The 27,981-nt window shown below is 42.8% G+C and overlaps 1 protein-coding gene across 3 annotated transcripts in view; it reads right to left on the reverse strand.

The window, feature by feature from the left end:
- The window catches only part of LOC120822748 (phospholipid-transporting ATPase ABCA1), a 134,307-nt gene that overhangs the window by 26,333 nt on the left and 79,993 nt on the right, over positions 1-27,981 (reverse strand). For all 3 annotated transcript variants that reach the window (XM_078106242.1, XM_078106241.1, XM_040182661.2), the window contains exons 31-41: positions 25,291-25,389; positions 24,524-24,713; positions 16,790-16,884; positions 15,936-16,041; positions 13,222-13,296; positions 11,803-11,972; positions 7,911-8,088; positions 6,860-6,975; positions 6,069-6,213; positions 1,343-1,466; positions 386-515 (exon numbers count right to left, since the gene is read on the reverse strand). In XM_078106242.1, coding sequence (XP_077962368.1) covers positions 386-515; positions 1,343-1,466; positions 6,069-6,213; positions 6,860-6,975; positions 7,911-8,088; positions 11,803-11,972; positions 13,222-13,296; positions 15,936-16,041; positions 16,790-16,884; positions 24,524-24,713; positions 25,291-25,389 — 1,428 coding nt within the window. The remainder of the gene's footprint in view (positions 1-385; positions 516-1,342; positions 1,467-6,068; positions 6,214-6,859; positions 6,976-7,910; positions 8,089-11,802; positions 11,973-13,221; positions 13,297-15,935; positions 16,042-16,789; positions 16,885-24,523; positions 24,714-25,290; positions 25,390-27,981) is intronic.

A 27,981-nucleotide genomic window follows, 5' to 3' on the forward strand; every position in this document is an offset into this window, starting at 1 on the left:
AGAAGTGAACCACAGTTGGATGAACACCATTCATTAAAATTTACATGACCTTGCACAACAAATGAACTTGGTCAAAGTTAAAGCTCCATAACAAAATCTCTCTCTCTCTGCTTTTGGAGGAAGTAAATAAAAAAAGGAAACAAATCTGGATAGTTGGTAAACACATTTCCAGTGCAACAAATATTATGGGAAATTAATATGAAGTGTGTTACTCATCCAAATTGCAAAGAATAGGGGTATGTTTTTTTATGACTAAAACAAATACTGCATGGAAATTGACTGAAAACATGAAACTATATTGGTATGAAACGTGAGTGTAGTGAAAGCAAATTTCTTTGGCCAGTTTCAAACCACATTTATCTATACAAATGGCCGCTGATTTTACCTGGGCTTGCAGAAAAATTTATACTGGATGAGGATGGTGATGGTAAACATGACGACTCCCTGGATGGACATGGCACAAATGTTCTTTCCCACCATTTTCCAGCTGAGTGGGTCCTTGAAACGGTCTTCCCCTAAAAGAGGGAAGACTATGGTGTTAAACAAGGTCAATACACAAGAAAAATCATAAGCTCAGAGTATGATTTAGCAGAAATTACTTCAAAAAAGGAACAAGGGGATGTGCGTTTTCTTTCATGCACAGAAAAATAGGTCTTCGTCAAAAAGAGCAGGAGTTTTTTAGCTCTTTGAAGTGTTTTTGAAACATTCATTGCTGAAAGCCGGCTGTTTAAAAGCCACTGTGCCTTAAAAAATAAAATGTAAAAAAAGTGCTGTCACGTAGTCATGTGCGGAAATCAATGTTATCCGGCGCTTTTCACGTTGAGCCCTTTTCGGCTAATGAACACTCAAGTAGACCGGTGACAGCCCCCCACTCATCATCATTTTCATTTCTGCTCTCTGTCTTTCCGGCGTCTCTCAGATTCCACAACCCTCGAGCCCGAGGGGGCAGAGTAAGTAGACAAGTAAAACGAAGGTGCTTGCAGACTCATTCTCTGGTAAATAGCAGTTCTCCACACCAGCCCCCTTTAGGTTGTGATTGCTTTCCCCTTCCTGCTCTCTGCCACCGTCGCAAAATGATTCCTCAAGCCACCATTTCCTGCTCCATGTCTCTAAAGGTAACAGTCCTCTTCGTGTTTCACGTGTCTCTTTTCTTCTCTTGATGGCCTCCTCTAAACTGCCTCCGCAAACCCGGTCCCACCCTCGACCACCCGCCTGGGGGCCGAATGAAGCTCCGCAGGGGGGGGGGGGGGGTTGTGGCACTGTGTTCCCGCTCAAATATCGCCATGCTACAAACACGCTTATGACGTACACCAGTTATTCTACAGTGGTGGGGGCCTCTTACCAAAACCGCTGAAGAGGGTGGCCATTGCCTGGTTCTGAGCCATGTCGATGAGTCCTCGGCCCAGACAGAAATGGGGGAATATCAGCAGCACGTTTTTCACAATGTCATTGATGCGGGAGACATTCTGTTGAGGAAATTGCACACGATCAAAGATGATTATTAGTGGCATGTTAAAAGCTTTGAATATTTAAGGCACGGCTGAGAATGAGCACAGGCCTACTCGTTGACTCGCCGCTTTGAATCAGCGGGGGTCAGCGGTGCACGGGGTTTGGGAGACAGTGCGTAGTGCCCCGACGCAAGCGTGGATAATTAAAAAACATCCCGCATTACATTTGCATGCTGCGAGCTGCTGTGCTGTGCGAGGCTCTAAATGGTCCCGCTGAGGAAGCGCAGAGCATCTCGGTTCATCTACCTTCTTGATGTTGGAATTCTGCAAACATTAGGGAACACACTGTGTGATCTGTGAGGTAGCACACACACACAATGTGTAAACACAAATTAATGAGGTGGTGCTCAGGTAAGCAGATGTGCGTCCTTAAAATCCTAACTAAGGGTAGAAGGAGCACCCTGAGACCAAGAAGACACAGCTGGCAAAACACCAAAAACTGTGAAAACAGAAATTCTGTGTGTGCCTCTGTTCTTTCTTCTGATACTGTATAGAAGAACAATGAGATCAATGTGCACCAAGACAAAGCATATTGTTTCACTGTTTCACGAGGGATACAAAAAAACTAGTCTCATCTTGGCAGGGCATTTCCCAGCTCCGACTTGTCTTTCTTCCCAAAATTGCTCAGTCCCATTATCACTTCCCTCCTTCCCGAGGCAACAAATCAATGGGGTCCAAGTATATCACGAAATGAATAATGAATTTAATGAACACACAATGGACTGGGCTATAACAATCTGGCTCAAATAAGGAAGGACGTACTGTAAGTCAGGGAGGAAGGAAGGTACGGGAGAGAGAGGACTAAAAATGACTGCGCTTGGCATGTTTTGAAAGGCAAGTCCATGCATTATGCACAGGCTACTGGTTCACGGCACCATGGTCTTCAAAGCTCTTACCTACGTGGAGGAAGAACATAAATTCATCATTTCTGTATTTTGGGCAAGACCAAGCAAAGAGTAGGTGGGGCGTGGGTAGCAGTGCATTTTGTCAAAGCTGTGTGCAAGATTTCCAGATGTTGGCAATTGTTGTTGCAATATATATTCATGGGTATGTGTACCTGCTTTGTGATTTATGACTTCCACTGAGTAAGCTTTCGCAAGGAAGGTGAATGCATGGAGCCAGTCTGCCTTAAAAAAAAACAGGCAAATGCTTAAAAAATATTATTATGAATAGCAACTACTGGATTTTTGTTTTGTTTTTAGATGAATATTTAAATATTTCTTTCATAGAGTTCAGATATTAGAATAATAACACTACTACTATGTCTGGTGAATGAGTAGTCAGCTGCTCAGCTTGGCCTTGCAAAGGGACTGCAAACAGATGAGAAGAACTTGCCCGGCTGAGTCCCAAGGTAATCAACTCGCATATCTAAAGTTCAGCTATAGTCTATTTTGTGTTAGTAACTTCCTCGAATTTTCACAGGTTGCCTGGCAACTGGTCCCTGCCAAGAAACAGTCAGGCCGTGAAATCGCTAATTGTCATTTTGGTGAATCGCTTGTGGGTGGATATTGTCACCCTTGGACGGAGCCAGGTGAGGTGTTTCCACAGTAGGTGCTACTTCATGTCCACAGTTTTATATTTAGCAGACAGACATGAAAGGGGCCTTGATCTTCTCATCTCAAACTGAAAAGGAATATTTCCAAAAATGTGGAACTATTCCTTTCCTCACTTTTTGTTCTCGTTATTAACTTTCCTTTTCTCTTGGTGTCATTGCATCTTCCTCTTCTTCTTCCACATGATAATGGAAGCAAAGGTATGTCCACATCTGATCAAATGCAACCTTCAGATGTATGTCTAATTATTATAATAGCTCATACCAAGAGGAGCCGAGGTGCATTCAGGCACATTGTCTTACATTAGCAATATCAATAAACAGATTATAAATTTGTATTTTCATCTAGTTTGGTATGTTGACTTTTATCCTGTTGATGATGGATTTGTTCTTTCATTAAAGTAAGTTGTCGAGACTTTTAAATAATCGTTGCATCTGAGGTTCAATATCGCAAAGGAATGTTTACCTTAAAATGCATCATTCTTCACACATTGCAAACATTTAATGTCAAACATATTCTGTACATCGTTCTGTATGTTAATGTTCGAATGCACACTGAAGTCCCCCCTGTTCTGAACATTCAGTTACGCAGAAATCGAGAAAGCCAAATAAACAAACGGCTATGAACTTGACGGAATCTGGCTGGCAGAGGAATGCGAAGAAAGCAAGACCTAATTTGAGATCAATACATGAAGTAAAGCATGTCTTCTTCACTGTGTGTTCATCAAGGAGATCTTAGAGGCTCTTGGTTGGGGGATGATGAAATGCTAGACAATTGTCCTCTAAACGCCGGGCTATGTACCTAGAAATCATTTTCAAATGGTTCAGAATGTGTTGTAGTGCCTGAGACGCACATCTGACCCACCTCGCTACACATGCTTATTCCCACAGCACGGCTTCATTGAGAATGCTAGGATTTACTTTGCTTGTGAAACTATACTTGTTGTTTTTTTGCCCTGTCATGCTACACCAAAGGACTGATTCGAATGCCCATCTCAAACATCCCGCCGCTGACGGATGGCGGATAATCACACAGCTACACTACATGAGGTGGTTGGTACCTGCCCGCGCCTTTCAGGTTTATCCTGGAAAATCTGCCTGTGCCTGTGGTTATCTCAGAGTGGCACGTGGTGGAGGTATTGATTCAGACATCGCTTCAAGCGCATAAGGCAGGCTGGGATGGATGCAATCCACAGGGGGCCGGCCAGTCCTGAGGGGGGAGACCATCTCCCATTGCTCTGGAGACAAAACTGGGGCACAGAGTCTGTAACACTGCAGCTCTGCGTTCATCTCTTTGAAAAAATATTGCTATGCCCAAAGGGATCTAGATTCACCCAGCGTTTGAAAACAGGGAACACATTGAGGCCTGTGGCTTTACTTTTGAGTGACGTTGTTTAACTAATGCCACCGCCGAGGAGCCTAAAAATGATGAGACAAAGCTTTGAGGCGCGAGAAGTCGCAAGAGGGGAAGACTCGGCTGAGCTGTCAGATGTAGGATCAACCCTTTCTGCCTAGCTGTTGCGCACTTTTGTGCTCTCTCATCGCAGCGAGTTATTTTGTGGGGAGTCTGTTCTCAAAGGATATCCGCCAAACCGGACAGGAGACACATGGCAAACTTGGAGAGTTGATTGATGTTGACCCATCTGGCTCCCATATCGGCAGTGAAATCAAGTCAGATTAGCAGAATTACCACGGACCTCTGTCCCCATCAAGTCGCAGAGACGCACTATCTCTTTCCCGAGCGCCCGGGACAAGAGAAGAGCGCAATAAATCTATCGCTTTACACTGCCGGCGGGCAACATGCTGTCCATTAAATTATTACCAATGGCACCCTGTATGAGTAATACGCTCCTCTGACGCCGTATCAATAAATAAAGTGGATGCACAGGACAACAAAACAATGACAGACAATGACGGACAAGAACTTGCCGGATGAACAATACAAATTGATAATGAATCTTGGCAATGATTACATCACTATGCAAATGAGGCTGCCTCGTTAGGAGACAGGAAACCTGCGTGCCACAGAAGAGCGGCGCCAGAGGAAGCGTCGACTCAGACTCAGCGTGTCGGAGAGGATGGAGTGTGTGCGGAGGCAAAGTCTTCCAGGCAGCATTGCGCTCGGTCTGAAGTGTGGGCTCAGAGCGGTTTGAAGCATCAGATTGGGAAGCAGCCTGTCAGGAACGAAGCGGCCATTGTGTCTGTTGACGCGCAACGACTGATCGGGCTAAATATATATATTTTTTTTAAAAAGAAAAAGAAGTCGCTGTCGTGTGCTAATCACACAAAAAACAATTAAGTCTCAGAATAAAATTGCTCATGTTTAATTCAGTGACCAAAAGAAAAAAGACACAGAGAAAATAGAGTCATTTTCTTAATCATCACCTGTATGGAGCGGAGGTCCCATTGAGAGCGATCTCAGAATATTTTTCTCACCTTTCTAAATTTGTTTTATTTTCATGAAATGTCATTTCAATTCTAATCAAAAGCAGAATGACTGACAGCCACATCCCCTCTTTCTCTTCCTGCGCTCTCCATTACTGATGCAGGTCTTTTTTGGTGTCTTTGTATTTTAATTCCCCACAGACCAAAGCAGGTTGCAGTTAAAATGAACACTTGCTGAAAGATGGATGAGGACGGTTCTCTGAAGACCCGTTTCTCACCAAACGATTAAACAATAAAGAGGATAGGGAAAATAACTCCTTTGAAAAATCCTTGAGAGGATAAAGGAAATAAATTAAAAGTTTGAGCAGGTGGGTAGACACTTCACCCACATGGAAGCCTTTGCTTCAGAAAAAAAAAACGTCTTTCCACAATTGAATTCAATTAGCAAATCCACCGCTTTAGCCCCCAAATATATTTTTTATGCCTCTATGGGAAAATGGATGTCTGTGCCTCCTACTTCACAGGAAGTCTGTCTTCCACCACTCGCCTGCATATATGCGAGTCTCTTGTCTACTACAGTATAAGTTAGTGCATGTGTGTTTGTGCGTGTGACAGCTACTTACGTCGTCATCAAAGAGCTCCAGCACAAAGGTCGCGATGCTGCCGTTTATACCGATGAAGAGGTTGATGCAGGTCAGCACCACGTAGGCCGTGCTGGGCACGCTGAAGATGAAGGAGGCTGGGTACATCATGGGGGTGATGGCCCACCTGCAGAAAGGTGAAAACAAGGCACTGTCACCGGCGCTGCACTAGTTCAAGTTTAGTATTAGAGGTATCAGAACAGCTTAATGTTTCAAATGATATTGTATGAATGAGTTGACTGTATGCTTCATGATATAGCTGGTCACGTTGAGGGCTGTGCACCTCTTTAACATTTTTGATTTGAACCGGTTTTAAACTTTTAAAGACAGAAAATTATGCATCAACCGCTACGTTGGCTCTGATTACCACCGTGACACGCTACCAACTAACAGCTTTAATAAATGTGTTGCACAATTCACTTGCAGGTCTATATAGCATCAGTTACCCCGCTATTGTATGAGATGATGTATGAACATTTCAATTTGTCAACCAAATTTCTTCCTATATGCGTTTGAATATTAAATACATCGAGGAAAAGTGAGGTGGCGTTCTGCTTAAATTAGCAGATGCAGAAGACACTACAGTATCTGATATTATTGAACAATGTGGCAAAATGCAATCTAATAAAGAACCACCCATAGTCCAAACGTCATAAAAAAGGGATAACATTACTTGAGACAAGGAATCGCAACCGGCTATCACTCATAAACAGCTTGAGAATGAGGTGAAATTAAAGTTGATATTGGAAGTTTGAGTATTATAATTTACTTACCCATAAAAAAAGAGCAGCAGAATCAAAGCAGGCAGATTAGGAGGTGAGACATAGGCTTTTTGTTGGAAGCAGAGGAAGATGAAAATCACAATGAGGCATGGGACGAAGTAGTTACACTGCCGGGACAAACAAGCACACGGAAGAAATAAGCACCTACTCCAATCAAAAGTTGAGGACAGTGCATGATTAGGAAATATGTTTCCCTTTGCTTTCATTAGTGAGGACATACAACTAACTAACATTATCCACCAATATTTGTCAGTCATAAAGGACATTATTAAGACATATAATTAGCACTGAAATACACCCACCATCAATTTTCTAATGACTACCCTAAACAACACTGATTTAATATCCAATAAGACGGTTGAAAACAAGAGCTTTCACTTGTAGATCTAATATTCCCAGTAGCTGCTGAGCAAACCTACAGTTTCCAACCAACGATGCAGTAATTGATGTATAGATAAAATAAACAGTGATACTTGCTTATTTACAATCAAAAGGAAGAGTTTAAACTGAAATAATAAGGCATTCTTCAACCTGGATTGCCCCATCCTTTGATAGGGAGTGTTTTATCATGCAGATAGCTTCAGGCTAAACTTCTACTCAGTCAGAATTGAACAAGCATAATGATAATGGTCCAGGTGCCATTCATTTACTAAAAAGGTACCTGATAAAATGTTTACTCGCATGATGCCTCGGGGAAACTGTCAGTAAGGCGGTTGTGTGTAACCAGCGGGGGCGGCCAGCATCAATAATTACGCCTCAGCCAGTAAGTGTTGCTCTTAGGAAGCTCTTTTCCAGAAGGCTGCGGTGTCAAAGCTATATTAACGATTACAGTGAATGGGTGTTTTTTGTTACGTTCAGCCTTCCTGTATACCACGGTACAAAGTATAAAAAAAGGGTAAATTGAGGGCAACTAAACCTGTTCCAGAGTTGTTTCAGCTGCATTATCAAGGATATTTTTTTTACATTTGATGAAGCACGTAAATGAACGGCAAAGCTAAATGTAAAATCTAAATACAAGCAGCCTGACGGAGCTGATACTTACCATGTCCCAGGCAAAATTGGCCAACCAGTAGACAGCCGGGTTCACTCCACTGACAAATTGCAGATGTTTGGCTTTGTTCACCCTCTCTTGGATGAGGAAGAGGACAAAGCTGGCCGGGATGAAGGACATGGCAAAGATAACGCAGATGGACACCACTACATCAGTGGAGGACGTGGCCCTGTGATTGAATGGAGGAAAGCAAATAGGGAAGTTGAGTGGAAAGCTATTATTGTGCACCAGTCCAGGACACTGACAATGACACCAACACCAAAATAAGGATGCGGTGTGTCCATTTACACACTCAACAAAAAGGTTTCCATGATGCACAGAAAATATATTGTTGGAGGTGAACAAAGAAAGTAAATGAAGACAGGAGATATTTTCATCACAACACAGGATTTTCAAGACTGAATGAGAGCAGAGGGGTTTTGGGCTGAGCTAAAGGGAGGAGAGGGATTTATTTTGTTGATGGCACAGAGTCTCGACACAGCACAGAGTTGCAGGAGACAAATCTACAAATTATGAGGCTGTGGATCACGGTTTCTGTGACTCTTAGCCGGCACTTCTTCAGGGCATACTGGTTCAATTTATTTTCAATTTGAGTTGGCCACTAATTCATTGAATCCCAAAGCAGTCACATTTACCTCCTTTGGGAAAAGGACCAAAGACAATGGTCTCGGTGAGAAAAATAGGAAATGTTGCTGTACTGTGCAAAGGAAAAAGTCTATGCGAGATTTTAGGGGAGATAAAAGCCATCTGTTGCCTCTATTCTTTCTAGGAAAGAAGTCAGATGACATTTAAACCACTTTGAAGTGGCATTTGGCTCATTTCCAGTAATGTAAAATACACAATGTTACTTTGCAATGGTAAGGATGCGTTTAAACACATGTTATTACACCTACAGAATTAACATGTGTAACTAATGTTTCAGGCTTGTGTCAGTAGTAATTATGTCATTAGACATTAGCACTACACACATTAATAGAAAGCAACAGTGCAGTTTGTGTATAATAAGGGCATTTAATGCTCATTAGCATTCTGACACAATGATTGGTTCCACTTTCAGTTGTATCTCCATGTAAAGATATTTTTTAAGTCTTCCCCAGTACGCAACAGTCTCCTCCTTTCGTGTTTGAAACAAATGGCTCTTTTCTCCTCCGAGACGTTGACCTTCATTTCACTGTCGTGTCTTCATTTATCCATCCTAGCTTTGAGAGTGTCCTCCTTGGTGCGAGCTATATTGGTATTGATTAACACGGTGGGGGTTTCTTTAAAATCCCACGGTCATCCTCACCTTCACCCCCCCCACCGCCGCATAAGATCTGACACAATTTCCTGCTGCGGGATTAGCATATTAAATGAATCACCCTATGTGGCAACATGCAGATGTGTTGATGATTGGCAACCGTGCACAATTGAAACACATAAATATAGAATAGTCCACCGCAGTGGGTACCGGCCCACATTTCAACAGGTTTCAGGGGTTATGTGCTCTGGTTGTGTGGTAACGAAGGGGGCAATGCTCTGAATGATCTAAGCCCGAATGCTTGAAGCTGCTTAATTGCTGTGTGGAAGGAGACAAGCTATCTGCTAATTAACTAGTAATGGAAGAGCTAAAAAGACGAGCAGCGGGAAAAGCTCTACAGGATCTATTGCTTTTAGGGCTTTTTTTAATGACAAGGGCTGCAGGGTGCAGTCTTAAGTGCAGCGGGAGCTAAAAGCACGAGCTAATTATCAAACCTGAAGCTCCTGGCACAACATCCGGGTTGTCATTTGTATTATACAGCGTTATGTAGATAACATAGAAAACCATTTCAATTTTGATGGGAGCATATTACAATTAATTTGGTAGCTCAACCGTGTAAGGTTTTTAAATGGGATATTTTTTGCGAAAAGCATGCAAGAATCAGAAACAATATTAATTTGCCGAGCGGAACCAAATTACACATCAAATTCAACCGGGGCGCAAGAGCGTAACTTTTTTGTCAGTTTCTAAATTGATACTCCTGAGCAATTAAGAAGTGATACATCCTGTGTATTTCCGTAATGAAATGGTGTCAAAGTCTGACATTTCTGAAAATGATAGAGAATATCTATTTCTGCACGAATGCAGATGACTCGGAGACCTTGTGCGAATGAAGTGGTAATTGCGATAGGTGTGTGCTCCCCCTTTCTTTCTTTCTGCATACGGTTACAGTCTCAATGGATCATAAAACCAGTCGCATTGAGGGCCCACTAAAGGGGATGGTCACTTCATTTTAGATGGTGCAGTGTAATTCTTGTGTTCAAATCTTTATTACACATTGGACAGTTTAAGCTATAAACATTAGTTCATGTTTAAAAAGCCTTCCCTCAAAGTTGCTACAAAGAAATGTCATTTTGCATTCATTCTACCTGCGTTTGTAGGTCAGAGGCATCTGTATTGAAACATAACCAGTTAAAAGTTCCTCATAGTTATTCAATGTTCACTCCTCCTGTAGCCTAGCTTTATTCTTAATGAACTCGATTTTTTTACAAACAAAGCAGCTGAAAATGAGATTGTTAAGAATATAATTTGTCTGTTAAAAATCGGACTCTAAAAACAACAGTTCTTAATGGTTTCACACAACACATTTTCATTTTATCCACCGCTTGAAAGTACTTCGAAAGTAAATTGAAGTGGACCGTAAAATGTTTTTAATTCCGTAGCTCTCGAGTCCTCTGCTCCAAAAGACTCGGCCCTTCTCCCCCCACTCTCGTCCGCAGCCTCATTTAACAGTGAAGAACTGTCCAAGCCTATCTGGAAATCATAGTTGATAAATTGTAGCCGTCACACTCTGTGGTCTCTGAAGTGGAGAGGAATAGAGGTGCATCCTGAATCTGTGGTCGGCGTCATCGTAATCATCTCCTAACTATGCCGCAGCCTCCCTCCCTGACTCAGTGCCGTCGCCGGCATCTGATCACTACATAAATACCTGTGGATCGGCCCGCAGCGACGGTGGTGTGCGGAAATAAAACTGCTATGGTGTGTGCTGATTTGTTAGCAGCCACCGGATCGCCTTCTTAAGGTCAGGAGTCGTGGCTGTGGCACCGTACGCCGAAATTTGCTGCGCTTGGATGCATTCCAATTTCCCTTACTTTAAAGAAGGATTGATCAGAATCCCTAAACAAACTAAACGCATGACATCAGCCACTGATTATGTCGAGGAGCAGACACTGGCTCAAGAGTCGCACAGTACGCAGGGAGCAGTTGGATCCCTATGTTGCGATTTAGCACGCCATTAATCTCGGACTGTCATGGGGAGCCTCTCCTCTGCTAGCCCTGGGATGAAGCAGAGAAAAAAGGGGCGATGTCCTCATAAAGGGCTCTGCGGATGCCTCATCTATCTATCTGTCTCGCGCTTTCTATTGTGTTGTCTCTTACTCATCTGCTCTCCCTTTGTCCGTGCTGTCGCAGCTTTTCTTCCTCCCGCTCCTCCGCTCTGTCCCCCTCTCAGTTCCCCGGTCCCCCTCCTCTGCGTACCCTGATGCAGTTTTAGAAAATCTATATCTGCGTCTTCCAGCAGTCTTCCAGAGTCATTGTTACGTAAAAGGGCTAAATATTTATTTCAAAAGGAGGAGAAAAAATTGCAGCAAACGGAAATAAATTATAGACACCATAAAGAATTTTCTTGTAACACTATTAGGTCCTGAGCACGTGTTAGACATACAGATTACACATGTTGGCTCGCCCATGTCATATTTTAGTCGCCTTGTTCCTTCCTGCCCTTTGACCCGGACCACTACGAGGCACACGCGATGCATTAATGACCAACACCATGGGATTTTCAACATGTACCTAGCGTGGGATTGTACCTTCGCTCCACGACGCTAAAGCCCCTGGCGGCATCTAACCCGATTTTGTTCTACTCACAAGGCCGCAGAGGAGAGCTGATCCTTGGTGAGGTTGAGGGGGTGATTGTACACGGAGATGCCATACTGGCTGGGATCCTGTCCCGCTGGCAGATTTCCCCTCAGGATGGCGTTGTTCGCCACACCGAGGAAGGACGCCATGCCATGCCAGGCGTTGTTGTTGAACCACACCTGCAGGCAGAGGAAGAGAAAAGCATCAACACTGAGCACAGCATGCACCAGCATGGAAAAAGCATTTCATAAATTAAGAAAAAAAATAATAATAATATATATATATATATATATATATATATATATATAAAAAAATATGGACATTTGGACTTGGTGGTCACATTCTTGTGCAGCAGTGAAAAGTACGGACAAGTACGGTTTCTTTTCCATTCAACGGAACATAAAAGGCCAGGACAGTGAACGCCAAATCCCAAAGCGGCATAGCATGCTAGCTGCAGCTTGCACACTTTATTTTAAATGTAAGTGATTCTCTGACTCTGCTGGCGTGCAGAAGAAAAAGAATGGATGATAGAGAGTGGGAGTGAGAGGACTCCCCGCTGGTAGTGCAGCGCTAATTAATAAGAGTGGATGGTGGTTGAATGCCAGCCTAACATAACACTGCATCACAGAGGAGGATATGGAGTAAGCACACACACACACACACACACACACACACATCCTTGCCTCTTGTTCTCCCTGTTTCCACTGCATCTCAGATCAAGCGCACATCAACCGCAATTGATATTATTTCATATCATATTTTCGTCAGAATGCGGTTTCTGAAAGGTCTACAGCTAAAATATCATTTGATGTGTTTGAGAGAGTTAAGAGAACAAGCTTGTCTACTAAAGGCATGAGGGGGTTGAGGGAGTGAACATTTTAAGATACATTGCATTTCTGCTTTTGAAACTTTAAACATCAACTTATTTAGGAGAGGAGCAGCATATTAACTTCCACTTGAACAAATGTGACGTGTGACGGCCCCGTGCTCACGTGCAGCACTTTTCAAAGGCTGTGTAGATTTATCAACACATCAGTCCTTAATAAAGGTATCAAAACAAACGGCACTACGACATTGGTAGTCTGCTGATGTGTGACTATGGAAAGCAGTATGGACTGAACTAAGACAAGTTTAACCTGGATCCATCCAACCAACTACAGCAGTAAACTGTTGCTTACACAACACCTTCATTGGTGCACGATATGCCGAGGTGTCATCATTGACCCTTCCCTTCTTAATTTCAGGCGAATAACGATGTAGGCAGTATACGTTATTATGAAGTGAATTGCGCGTAGAAAGATGTGAAGACAAGTTTTAAGTGGGTTGCGCCATGACTGTCCCTGCATATATCTATTTTTCTATATTTTCTTTCTACATCAACTTAATCTCAAAATGTAGCCAAATTAGACTCACTAATTAATAGATTACCTTTAAGTTGTCCTTGGTTCCCAGCTTCCTCAGCAGCGTCTCAGCCTTCTGGAAGATCTGGTCAGTCAAATTATCCTAGTGGGGACGAAGAAAGCAAGACAACAGAAACACTGAGTTGGGGACTTAATTGGATACACTTGGAAAAACACCAACCGTCTTTGAAATGCAAAGCATGAGGCAGAGGGAGACAAGAATTAAGACTTCCCGGGAGCAGTTGGGTGTGTTGAGACACTTATTTTCCTCAGACTTGGGAGAAATGCACTCTACTGGTGTTGCATGTGAAATGAGCCGTGGGATGAGGGACTTGAGATGACAGGCGATTTCCAAAGTGTCATGTCGAGACCATGCTGTTCAGCCCAACCATAAGAGCACAGAGCACGTTACACATGTGATATAAATGCAAATGGACCTCCTGTTGGAACCTTTGCCTCCGTGAGGGGCGGTGGGGAAGGAATGTGACGTGGAGTGACGAGAAGTTGGTGGATGAAAAGTGCCGTTGACATTTGAGGGCGAGGTGGGGGGGGGGGTGTAGACGAAATGAGAGGAGAAATATCAAGACAGACACCCCAAGAATGCAAGAGTGTGCTCAGGTGCAAGTGCTTGTCTGCTCTGAGTGAAAGTGGAAAGAAATAGACACTAACGGGATCGCAGTCCCCTAAACTGATACCAAGGGACGAGGACCAAGGAGATCACGCCACCTGTGTCCTCGCTTTTCGGGACAACACGATCCTTCACTCAGCCAAAATTGCACCATATCATGACATTTTTAGAATTGTTGAAACATTTCAAGACTGTTTTCCCTGCCAGTTTTCATTAACGCAGCATGAATCCACTTTCCATGACACCACAACAACAACATTCAAAGGTAGTATTGTGTTTGATCAGGCGTTCAACTCCGCTTCCTCAAACCATGAAAAATATCTTGCTTTTGTCTGTAATTCTACCGTTGCCAAGAGAATCATTTTCAGCATTTTTTTTCCTTTTTTTTTTAAACTCCACTCTGGTCTGCGTTGTGCCGAGCGGCGGCGGGCAGCGCCATTAGGCGCCCTCACGGAGGATTAGCGGTGGCTGAAACGAGATGAGAAGTGGGCCAGCGGTCTAATCCCTGACAAACTCCTCCCGGCTCAAGGACAATGACAAGGCTGGTTTGGCCGGCGGACCGGCCCGTGCCACGGATAACGTCACGGCAATAAAGCCACTCGAGTGGCCGGTGACTTCCTTGGCTCGGATTCCAAAGTGGCCTGCACAGGTCAGCGGTCAAGCGTCCCGTGTGACTCACTGGTCATAAGGTCCGAGGGACGGTGTGTTGATACATGTCTGCACGTGTGTGTGTGTGTTAAATCCTATGGTTGAATAATATAAATTATTACAAAATACCGTTTGAAAAGGTTACCACAGAAACAGCGAGCGGTAGTGACATTAATACCACCTGTATAACACACAAGTATTGGGCATAGTTGTACAACTTTCAGTACACAAGCTTTCGCATCGTCTCCGTCACCTCCTGCACCACCAAAACCGATTCCTACCTGCTGGAGCCAATAAATGCAATTAAACTGAAGTCTCAGAGCCCACTTCCCATCCTGCACATGTGGTCGAGGGTGCACCGTCACCGTCTCACACTACACCGCCGGCCGAGCACAAGGGAGACACATTTCCCAAGGACAGTAAAGTACTTTAATAACAAGGAAGCGCTGCGACGGCTAATGCCCGGCCATTAGGGTTACATCATCGCTGCGGCACGAATTAAAGTCACGTTAGTGCCGAGATCCAGGTGACAGAAAACGTGGTCTGTGGAAGGAAGAGACCGGAGACACCTCAGGGCAAAGCAATGTGGAAAACTCAAAGTAGTTTGAGATATATGTGAAAGGTTACCGAGATATTGTGCGTGTGAAAGAGATCGGAGGGGAAAAGTGCGCTGGCATTTAGTTCAAGGAACATGGTACCAAAGTAAAAGTGTTTAAATATGTATATACATGAATTGAATTGAGTTATAAACAAATAGTAGATGAAAAAGGTTTGCGGGATTGTGTGTTTTTGTGCAGAAAGAACCCACATACCTTGATTTATTCAAGGTGCTGCACATACAATCAGAGCCTGTTGCCATGGACACTCAGCTGAATGGATTTTAAGAATCTAGCCCTCCTCTCCTCTTTCATTTTACTCTTTTTTTTTGTCAATCATTCAAGAATACAGCGGGGTCCAAAAGTCCCCAACAAATAGCATCACCTGTACCCAAGATACAAAGCAAGCTGAACAGAGAACGCCATGGTCCAATTAGGAGCGGCTCTCTCAAGGTGCAACTGGCAAACTGCACAATTGACGGGATATAAACTATTTCTGAACCAATTCTTCAGGCCCAAAAGTAGTTGGAACCCGTACTGTTGGAGAAAGACTTACAATGCAACAGAACGCACCCGCCGTCATTGCCAGATTCCTCCGACACGGCAGAGAAACCTTAATCGAAATGGGAAAAGCTTTTGTTTTATCTTCATTTGAAATATAATGTGTGTTTGTTTTTGAAAAGGTAACCTCAAGAGCATTTTTTTATGCTTTCAAACAAACCAGGACCACATGGACCCTAAAAAAGAACACACATACTTATTGACCAGCACTCGGGAGGTTGTTTTAACGCTGCACTCAAATAATGCTTTGGTATCAACACATTTGACATGCAAATTCCAACATATATTCCATAAAAATAAATAACATACCCGAGAGGAATTGAATAGGCCTTTTAAATCCCTGAATGAAGCTCTGATTGCTGCCTCGCTCAGACGGACTTGGGAGTTGACGCCTCCGACAGAGATGCCTCCGTACCTGGGGAGGTGGTCAAAAACACAAAGAGAGAGGTTCAGGTAGGAAGTAAACAGAAGTATGTGAGTAATGGCAAAAATGTACACGCACATTGTTTATTTGTTTTTTTACACTTGCTAGGCACACACACACACACAAACATGAAATACAGGCCTCAAGGAAAAGCAGATGGATATTACCATTAGGACCATGCAGTAATTTGTCTGTCTTTATGACAAAAATAAATCACCCACCCACTTTAAATGCTGCAGCTTATTCAGACTACAATTACCACCTAAGGCCTGCATGTTGCGGTTCACTTCCATGTTGCTCCGTTATATTTAAGTAATAAGGTGAGGCTGTCCTTTATCGTCAATAATGTTACAGTTCAAGGGTGTTGTTAGGCCCGACGCGCAGCAGAGGAGAGAAAATAGTCCCCGTACGTGGAGCTGTTGCTATGCAACTTCCAAGCAGCAATATTATGTTTGTTGGCCTAGCATCAAAGGTTTGTTGATGATTGGCCAGGAGACTAACATTAATTCCCAGGTTTCCCAGGCTTGCACCATTCAATCATTTATTTTACATTGGCCCCATTCCCCCCTTCCCGAATTGTCCTCTCTGCCTAAAAAGTGCCCTAGATTGGTTGCAAAAGCTAGCATTGGCCAAAACTGGTCAATTGCCATCGAGCTAAAAAATAAGGGAAGGGAAGAGACAACCAGAAAACCAAATAAAAACTTGATAAACTAGATAAAAGTCAACGCTCACACGTTACCTTGTTTTCCCAGAGCGTTTAAATGTCTTCACCAAGAAGTCCGTAACGTTTCGTCTAGTTAGATCCAACAATGTTTCTGTTGTGTTCTGGATCCTCTGTTTGAAAAAGAAACAAAGAAACAAAAGTGTTGAAATGCTGGAACTCAACGCTATTGGTTTGCAATTGGTTATCTTTGTAATAGTGACCTGCAGGACTTGTTCGCTTCCAGGTCTCTGAAGCGAGCTAAAAAGATCGCGGCCGACCCCTCCCACCCCGGACAAAAACTGTTTGTGCCCCTTCCATCTGGGAGGAGGCTGAGGTCCATCAGGACTACGACCTCCCGCCACACGAACAGTTTCTTCCCACCGGCAGTCGGGCTCATCAACAGAGCCCGGTCCCCCGACTGCCTGACTATAACACTCCACCGGTCACTCCCCCTCATACCGCACATGCCACTTTAACTGCAATTCATCACTTTGTCACTTGTCACTTTGTCTCTTGTCTGTTACTTGTTTGTTAGTGCACTTTATGCTTAATATTTTTCTTTTTTACTTTTTAATATTTAAATTTTGTAAACTTTATTCTCTTGTTTTATACTAACCCATAGCCTTAGCCTTATTCTACTAACCCATTGCATTAGCATTTCATTCCACTTTATTTTATTACTTGTGCACTGTTGTCTTGTCTGTCTACTGTCGCGCACTAATCGCCAAGACAAATTCCTTGTATGTTTGACATATTTTGGCTAATAAATGTTTCCTGATTCCTGATCCTGAAGGGTAAACCTGAATAATGTATTTTTGGGGCACTTTGCAGCACAACAATCTGTAAACACACAACGGACAAATTATCAGGTTATTAAGTTGATATATCACCTTATGTACACATTGTGCAGGTATAGTGCATCATTCTGATTCAGTCAACTTTCTGTCATCTAATATTCACCCTACATTTGTCCCTCTTTTGGTTTCTGTCAACTACTGAGGATCTGGCTGCAAAGCGCTACATGCTACACTAACTCATGGTGCTGGGTACAGTAGATTTGAGCTTTTTTGCACATTACACATAGTCACATCATGCAATATTATTTTAAAATATTGCTCAGAGCAGCCTCCAGTTGCACAAATTTGCTTCAAAACCTTTTCAGAAAATCTTGATGCGCAAAGCTAGTCCGCAGAAAATAACTGGGGATATCAGACTTTCTTGCCAAAGGCTGCAGCTTTTTTTAAACTTTACTTATGTAAAGTAAATAGAACTTTTCCTTGTACTGTGGCACGTAACTACAGCAGTGATGTAGAACCAAGTGCAGCAGGGCTAACCACAGGAGGACTCAGCCGCCCAGGAAACTCACCCTGTAGATGTAAAAATTACTTCTGCAGGTGAGATCTGTTTGCAGTTATATGGAACAAAAGATTTCTCCTCATCATAATGGTCAATTATGCCTTGCTTTTAGGAGGCCTGCCTGAAATGTAGACCCCCGGCCAATGCTCTGTCTAATGTTGAGGGAACCCTAATTAGATGCCCTTCTGCGGATAAATGGGTACATTCAAACATCCAATTAAGGGAGGGTGCGACACGCGACCCTGAATGCACTCCGCGGTGCGTGCACTGATACTTTTGAGTGCACACGCGCTGCTGCCAACACCAAGCTGCTTTAGTCTTGCTTATTTACAGAGTCAACGCAATGCTAATTAGCCGAGTGATCCTTGATAAAGGAATCAAGACCCCCGACTGCAAGGCAACCAGCGTACCTCCTAGTTATGCCACTTATCTATGCCTGTGTAAAAACAGCTTGGTTTGCAAGCTTTGGGTGCACATCTGTGTTGTTGTTTTCTTTACCTGTGCTCGTAGACCAATTATTAATCACAAATAACATCCAGTACATAGCACATGGCATGGCGGAGCCAGGGGAAATAGAAGCCGCATTAACGGAGAAAGAGGATACGAGAATATGCTGGAGTGAAACCAGGAGGAGACGAATAAAGAAAGTTTAGAAACAAGATTAAAAACAAATAGGATAAATAAGAAAAAGCAGAGCGAGAGCCGATCTGGAGAGAAATGGAAGATAAAATTGGGCGGCTGAGCATCAGAGGATCGAAAAGAAAAGCACGAGGAGAACGGGAATCACTAGGAAAAGAACAAACAGAAGGAGAAAGCGGAGCGAGAAGAGGACGCATCTGGCTTATGAATCAGAGATAAGGAGGACGCGCGGCGCATCCACCTTGGCTTATCTCTGAACAAACATGCTCTTCCTTCAAAAAGTCACAGAAAACAAACAAAACCGAAAATAAGAGCTTTTACATTCCGATGTGTGTACATTGAGTTATACAGGAGCATAGAGTCGGTGTGGGTCTAATTATTTTGGCCGCAGTCCACATCCCCCATCACCAAAAGACTGAAATGGCAACACGTCATTGTGCGATACGTGGGACTGCATCTCTTGTTCATTACCTGGAAACAGCTTCAGAGTGCTTGGCATTCCGCACATGAGTGTAGTGCATCAGTTCCCCACAACACAATCGTAGCTTGATAGCATGGGAAAGCAAACAGGGGTGAGGGAAATGTAAACTAGGGAGTAATCAAATCTGTTGAGCGAGCTGGCATACCGGAGCACTGGAGAGATAAGAGACTCTGTCGTGTTCACATTAATCTCGGCGCTGTTTACATCGCGCTGAACCTCTGAGGTAAAACTCAAATTTGATCTAGTGAGCATATAAAATAAATAAATAAAATGAGTCCGGAAAAGCAGATTAAACTATAATTAACGTGCTAAATTGCCAGCTGACTTCTGAGTAGGACTTTGCCCAGCGATGATCAGGTTAATTGTTTTTTGTTATGTTTTGTTTTTTCACACAAAGCAATACATTTATACAAGTGTGAGCTTGTTATTCCTATTGAACTCATTACACCATGATGTGTTTTTTTCAGAGAAAGTGACAGGTGGCCCGGTGTGAAGCTGTGTGTACTGTGTACAGGAGCCGCCGTTTCATTGCGTTGGGATTACGTCCGCTGTGATCACCATCAAAAAACGCCCGCCGTTAGATAATGGTGAGAGTAGCGTGGGAAGCCGATCGCCGGGCTACGACGCGCACTTAGCAACCGCGGGGAGGGGGGACCTGCTCTGCCTCCGTCCCACAAGATTGAATTGCTCACAATCATACCCGGTGACAGATTTTCATCTGTGCCCTTTCTCCTACGATTAGTCGCAACAAAGGCAAAGCACCACCTCGACCCCCCCAACCTCCCCCACCTCCCAGTCTTTTTCGACTACCTCACAATTAAATGACCTTTTCTGCTTTTGTTTGAGCGTCTCCCGTCTTCTGAGACGGTGGCTCCGGACAGGTAGTTTTACACTGAGACGGACCCGCGGATGTTGGGAGTGGAAGTGACACATCAACAGTGGCCGTCCTGTTGTGTTCTCCAGGTCGCGTGTTGGCTGCCGGGGTTCGGTAAGATGGATTTGATTGTTGGGAGAAAAAAAACTTGTTATGGTTATTTAGGATAATAGTATAATAATGCTGCATTATATAATTACCCATTTATTAAGAGTACAACAAATAGTCCTGCTGAAAAGACTGGTTTACTGTTAAGGGAGCTTTTCTCCCCCCTTAAACTGACAAACTAAGGTAGATAATGGTGTTTTCATTTCCAATATACAAGTTCACACAACACAAATGATCATCCGATGCTCAACTTCAATACACTGATTGATGAGACCATGGGAGAGTAATTTGCAAGCAAGCTCTAGTCAGGCAGGTCTCCATATGATAAATACATCAATCGTAATTCTGTGAACGTGGCGGCTTTATCAATTCCTCTGCCCACATGAGGGCCGATTCATCTACGAAGGTTAAATATCACCAGCGAACGAGAGTCAATACCTCAGAATTGATAATGGGCTCACTGCCATTTCCATGGAAACAATGATTGCACTCTCCCTCCTGCGGAGATGCGTCCATGTTTTATCCCTATCTCGTTGTTTCGCTAGTTTCTCAAGGGCATGTTCGAAAGGATGGAATGGATGAAAGAAAAAGAAAAAATAGTCAAGTGTGAAGCTGGCACACTTTATGAGTTATTCAGCAGGAGAAGCTTTCAGGTCAAAGGGAATACATCCTCACAATGTGCACAGCTTCCGCGGGTGGTCTCTGCCTTGGATTTCTATTTAATGCGAGGTCCCCATGCTGTGGACCAGTCTACAGGTAGGCAAAGCAGCAATGGTGGTAATTGCTTATGTTCCCACACACAAGAGATGAACTTATAGTGCATATTTACATCAAGCGGCCCTTTACAATCATATATTAATGTCCGTCACAATATTTATCCTACCTCGCAGGCAACGGTTCTCTGCAGAAATGATATTCTCTTTAGAGTTCATACTGTATATCTGAGCATGACAGGCACACTAAAGTTTCTATCCCACGACCTTACACTTCATTACTAACAGTAAACTGTGGGTTATGGCCCGCCGGGGGATTGCGGTTAACAGCAGGGAGGCAAAGTTGGAGAAGTGTTGGAGGGTTAAGGGTGTAAAGTTACACACTGAACTAGACTAATGTGCTGATGTTGAAAAAAAAAAAAAGATGACCACGAGAAACCATTTCCCGTCATTATCACTCTGCATGATTTTACCATATAAACTCAAACACTACCCCGGTGGTGTAAATCTGTCAAGATTTTAGTTGAAGAAATAAAAGGAAATAAAAGACTGCTGCCTCTGTGCGTTACAGAGACTCCTGCCACATAAATAAAGAGGTTTCAATATGCAGAAGTAGGCGGATAGACAGAGAAACACAACTTTTCAAAGCACATGGGTTGCATACAAATGTCTCCTCTCTTGTCTTCTGCTAAATTCTAGTGTCTTGTAGAAGTTTCCTATTACAAATCTACACTTCCTTTAGCACAGTGGGAGATGGCTGGCAATAATCTTGTTGCATCATTATGAGTCATAATGTCCTCAAGGTTATTTCCTTGCAAAAATGAGTCCATTTAACATCCTTTTACAGGATCTGGATAGGATGCTGTAAATAAAAGAGATATGATACAAGCGAATGTAACAAGATGGAGACAAGAACTGGCCTTTGTAAATGGTCGTTTTTATTGAGGCTAAGTGTACTAAAAGTGCCAGCCACATACAAAATGACACTATAAAGCACAAATTCAGCAAAGTAGTGACAGCCCATAGAATAACAGAAATTGATTGAGGCTGAGAAACGCTTAAATGAGAGAATGAGTGAGGCCGTTTAAAATGGGAGCAGCAGGTGGAGAGGAGGGAGGAAGCAGAATAAAATAGAGAGGGTTAGAAAAAGAGACCTTGATGGCTTAGCACGATACAGAATGACACAAAGATACAAATAGCAGCCCAACAAATGAGGGTTTCCCTGACAGTGCTGTCATAAGCTGGGAACAAACCGTCAGGGAATAGAGAAAAAGGTTACACAAAGGGCACGTCTCTTGTTTGGCTGTCTCAACAATCATCCTATAACACGATACCTAGACAATTGCTCCTTTAAAGTGGCCCTGGACGGCCTCGTCGCAGGGAGGAGCACACAGAAAGACTCATACGAGTTCAACGAGCCATTTCAGATCCGTGGAGGGTGTGAAATGGCACATTACACAGTGCGGGATATTGCGTAGAGGAGGTATAGGAGAATAAAGGACTGAGATGAGCGCAGTGGTTTCAAACTGTGTCCTTCCATGTCCTGCTTCTCTCTGTGTCGTCTTTATTTTATTACTATTAGAAAAGGGCATTTTGGATACACCATTGTGGGTTTTTTCTTAACTGGGCCAGAATCGTTCTTTACACTCCCTCTCTTCCCTCAATAACAGACATAAAGGTACTTTGCTTCATAACAACATTGCTTTGCAGATTACAATAGTTTTTCTGATTTTACTGAATAATGTAGCTCAAGTAGCTGAAAGCCAAACAATGACAAAAAAGACGATACACACTAGAGCTTCTGTACGTACAGGTGTGAAAAGCAAATTAAACTGTGTTCAAGTTAAGTGTGAAGCATTGAAAGGTTTCTCTGCCCTTGATCTGCAATCGAGAGACCCATTTTTAACTTAGTGAATATACTCTATATACTGTAAGCTGCGGAGACCCACATCAGCCCATCCGATCAAACTGAACTGAGGCTTTCCATCAGCCCATTCTTTTCAACGTATTTACTGTCACATGCACAACAATTACGTAGAGGCCGTCTAAGGCCAGTCTTGATTGAAAGCTCTGGAAATGACCTTGTGTTATGAACTGTTTCAAAATAGCAGTTTGTCTGGCATTCTGCTGCCTGTGAACAAAAAGCTTTCAGCGTGCATATTGTCTAAGGACGGCTTAAGATCACACAAAGACCGCTAGTTCTTATGAAAATGAAGTTGGGAGTACAAAATTGAGAATTAGTTATTGTGTAAATATAAGGGTGTTTCTCAGCCAAATCTAAAAGTATCACACAAAAATCCGGCCACTGCTGCAGTCTATCTCAGTTGTTAAAGTTGTAATTTGAGTGTCGACATTATACCTACCAATATGCACCTGCTCTTGCCAAATACATAGCAAAGGTCCAAAAAACTGTTATATGCTTCATTCAAATTACGGGTCGGGCCCAATAGGTGTGGCAGAGAATCAAAACCCGTGATCAGATAGCAGAACTGCCCCGTCACTTTCCTCTCTTCATCGGGGTACGACGACAGCAAACCAATGCTCAACTGTCTCCATGACGAAGAAAATACTGGCAGACAGAGGTAGGGTTAGGACGGAGACGTTGGAATTCAAATCTCTTATAATGCAGGCACACGCCACAAAGCCTGAGTGTGCAGACAGATAGCCGTCTCTAATGAAATGACTTTGGGTGGAGGTGGTACATTTTCCTTATTGTCTATCTCAGGCTTAGATTTCTCATTAGCATTGTGAGACAACAGTGCAAAGCATTTTGTTTCAAATCACCTACTTTCTCCTTGTCTCTCTGTAACCCGATTGGTTGAGTCAGCAGGTGGCTGCATTTTGCCAAGTATATATTGTTCAAGTAATGGCCTATAAAAGATTGGTATTGATTTCTGGAGTTTGAGACACACAAGATGCCCCCCCCCCCCCCAAAAAAAAAGAATTCATAATTTGAGCAGAAAAGGTCAAGTCCATACTGTCTATACTGGCATTACATGCAGTACAATGTCTTAAAAGGCGCTACAAGGAGAGATGTGGGCATATACCTGAATAGGAAAAACTACGGATCTTGTTCAACTGAATTTTTTTGCCTGTTTGGGGAACCGGGTGAATCCCTGGAAATGTCCAATTCACTGTGTTTGCCCTGGAATCTATTTTGGCCCTGCTTTCATACATGCACGCTAGCTCAGAAAAGGAAGGCAGCACAAAAGACTGATTTACATTTTGCAATGCAATGCAAAATCCTTGTTAGTACCTTTACATTTTTAAATCAAGGATGCTGACTGGGACTTTTAGACAGCAAGCCAAAAGCTTCCATGATAAGCATTTTTTATTGTACTGTTGTGTCATTGATTTATTTTTTTACACTATCCCACTCTCTTGCTGCAGTATATCCCACTGTGACACACACACACACACACACACACACACACACACACACACACACAGTCACGAGCAGTGGCCCTGGTTCAGGTCTTCCTCAAGGAACCTCAGAAGGAGACTTACACACTGACTGCTGCAGGACAACATCTATGACCCTAAAATGATATGCAATGGCTGCATTTACCACCCTGTCGCCGTGCGATCTCCAGACTTACCCGAGGTGGAGGGAGCCCTCCTGCAGCAGGTGGACAGTCGGGTAACATGATGGTCCGTTTAGGCGTGCTGCACTGACACGGGGGGGAGGGGTTAGACATGCTCCAGTTCCCGTTGATGAAGACGTCAGTGACGGACTGGTCAACGGAGGGAGTGAACCAATCAGAGCCACTCGAAGTACACGGCAAGTTCCTAAAAGCAAAACAAGGAAAGGGGGCGAGCGTGCCTAAATGGAAATAATGCTTAACACATCTGCTGATACACAATATGCTTTCTTATCTTAATCACAATTGTAATGGTTGTGTGGGACGAAAAAAAAGGAATCATAATTAGCGTATTATATTCTCTCGTTTGCCATTAGATTGGCGGCATACTTGTACATGAGTAACAAGAAATATATTAAAATATGTGTGATTTATGTTTGAAGAACTTCATTTGAGTAGGCTGCACAGGCTCCTGTGAACTGTGTGGGCTAGTTAGTACTGCATTCCATGGTTTTTTTTAGGTTTAAAAAGATATTATTCAGCTTATTCTGATCCGGATGAACTGGACAGTGTGAGAAAAGCTAATGATTTATTAATCGAGTGAATTCTTAGAAGAGTCTGTAAAATTATCATGCATAGTATTACATGAGTATTCCTCTGAGTTACTTGGCTTTTTTACAGCTTGTTCCATTTCTGCACCGTTTCCTGATGGAGGCCGAAGACATTTGGCATGACTGCATACACATACACCGACACTATTGTTTTGGCTTCTTGATTATACTTACGCTATTGGGTTTCCAATCATGCAGCGAGTCCCAAAGCCAGGCTTGTTCACCAAAGTTTCCACCACATTAGACACCTCAACGATATCTGGCCCATCATTGCTGTAAATATATTGAGGGAGATAATCAATAAAAATGCAAATTCAAACATTTCTGTGTGCAGAAAGGCATTCAGTATCATCTCTGATGGCAGGTGCATGACACTTTTTGTCAATTGTCACACTGTCAATAAAACAAATTCAAAAGTTTCAATTGGGTCTCATGCTCCGATCAAAGCACAAATTTGGTTGAGCTGTGGCTTTTTGGAAACTGGTATTGAAAAAAATGAATTTACAGGCTAAAATGTGAAGTGACACTAGGTGGATCTTGTTAAACGTGCTGCAGAATTGATTGCTTCAAGGAGAGCTTGAGGAGGACAACCTCTAGCCTGATTTGAAGTGGAATTACCCATATAATCCATTCATATTGGTCTTGGACGTCATGGTCAGTGATCCGGTCATTGAACCATCTTCCTGGTTCTGTGCTGACGAGCGTCAATAGTCAATAAGAGCAGAGTTCCCAGAAAAGCCAGGCATTCAGACTCTGCGGGTTTAGCTTCTTTCATAGTTGACAACAAGCATTAGTTCAGTTAAGTGGGCAGTATTTCTATAATCATGTATGAGAGAAACTGCGTTGTCATTATATTGTCATGTCATTATACTATTGGCTAGGGTTATTCAAGGGGTAATGTCTTCAATCACACTTGGTTAGGATTTTAAGACGTGTGGTTCACAATCGATTAGCATTTTACAACTCATCTAATACGTCTTCCACATTGGCAGAGCACAGGAGTTTGAATGATCATTAATCTTAAACGTATCTTGACATTGGAGAAGGCAAGGAAGGAAATGGCGTGCAACAGGGAATCCGGTGTGGTGCAAGTAAAAACTGTCTCAATCAAAACCGTGAGTTTGCCATCTCTTTTCTTTTGGCCAAAGCAACTCCCAAAACACCATCGGCGGTGCAGCGATTCGCACTCTTCCCTGCATGGTTTGTGTCCTCATGAGTGTGCAAGCATGTTGCAACGTGAACGTCCTCGGCATTCATGCGTTCAAGTAAAGTAACGGGCTCTTCACACACAGTCTTTCATTATTATCTCAGTGTCGTGTGCATATCGACGCGCTGCGTCTCAGTTAAACAATCTTCCCCTTTCCGATTTCATTCTCATTACTAACGACACAGATTCTGCCCTTTATCTTAAAGGTACCGTGGGAGTTAAAGCACAGCGTCTCCATAAAGACCCCCTGTGATGGCCTTCTTCCAGAAGTGGCCACAGGCCAGCCGGCCATTTGGATTAATGCAACGCTCACTGTCTCATTTAGAGGCGTCTCCATGAAGGTCATGCGGTCACGTCCGTTGCCACCAATGAGCGCAATTGAAGGGGCCTGATTGTAAAAATGGATTATGTGCAGCCATCTGTTTTACAATTAACAATGGCTGGGTTACCACGTTATTTGAGATAATAAAACTACTGGACAGTGCCAAAATGCAGACATTTGCATATACACCGAAACAGTGGAACTAATGAATAGGTAGTTCATGTAGTCAAACGTCGCAGAAGAAAGAACTGAGGAAACATTAAAAGAAAGTCAAATGAACATTATGTTAGGAAGGATAACTCCTTTGGAAAATAAACCAGAGGATTATCCATTGTAGATATTACGTTATGTATTCTGATCTCATTCAAATTTTTAAGCAATAATTTCACCAACCAAAAACTAGAGCTTATTGACATTACTGCCTCAGTTGTACATTATACAACAGTTGTATAGTTGTGTTAGCTTCAACCTCTAAATTAGGTCAATCAGCATCTTCAGCATTTGTATGCATGACGTCTATAATGCTCCTCTGAATTAACTGCTGGAATAAAACCGCACACCACTTTTTATCATGCTGTCATCATCAGGCAGGATGTTTTAAAGTCCCTGAAGAGAAAAGAACATGTCTACCAGTTGGTAGGAGGGAACGTCAGAAAGAACACTCCAGTTTTAGAATGTATCAAAGAAGAACCATCCCAAGGAATTCCCAAGTTTGCTGAAGGAGTAGTTCCAGTCCAGTCACAAGAGGCTATGTGTCTAAGTAGGCAACTCAGGTACTCCGAAACCGGTGCTTGTGAGCCAGGATTTCATTCCCACTCGTCCCTTGGTGCATTGTGTTAACATTAAGAAGATAGTGTGCTCTAAAATGGATTATCACAGTATTATGTAAAGGTCTTGGCAATCTTTCGACAACACATTGTGCGAGTAACATTGTGCCACTACAATGATATCATGGTTTAGCACCATTGGACAGTGATTCATCCTCAGCAAAGGTAAAAGACGGTGAAATAAGAAAAGCACAACATTGCACATTTTGCCAAATATATCTTCTTTTTTTTAACAGTGTAGTTGTTTGCCCCAAGTTCCTAACCTCAACTTCAAAGGAGAAAAAAAAGAGGGCTTTTTAGAATATTTTACAGAACAGATCCATACCAATGATAACAGCGACAGTGTCATATTTACATGTTCCACAACAAATGCCAGAAGACTGGTCCAGCAAAAGAAGTAGCATGAAAATAAATAGACCAACAAATAGATATGCTCAAAAGTGTTGTCATTTGTATCATGTCCAACAACAAAACAATGGTAATGAAAAATTAAGAAAAGCATTCAAACG

Source organism: Gasterosteus aculeatus, chromosome 7 (assembly GCF_964276395.1).
Source record: "Gasterosteus aculeatus chromosome 7, fGasAcu3.hap1.1, whole genome shotgun sequence".
In the NCBI taxonomy this organism is placed as follows: Eukaryota; Metazoa; Chordata; class Actinopteri; order Perciformes; family Gasterosteidae; genus Gasterosteus; species Gasterosteus aculeatus.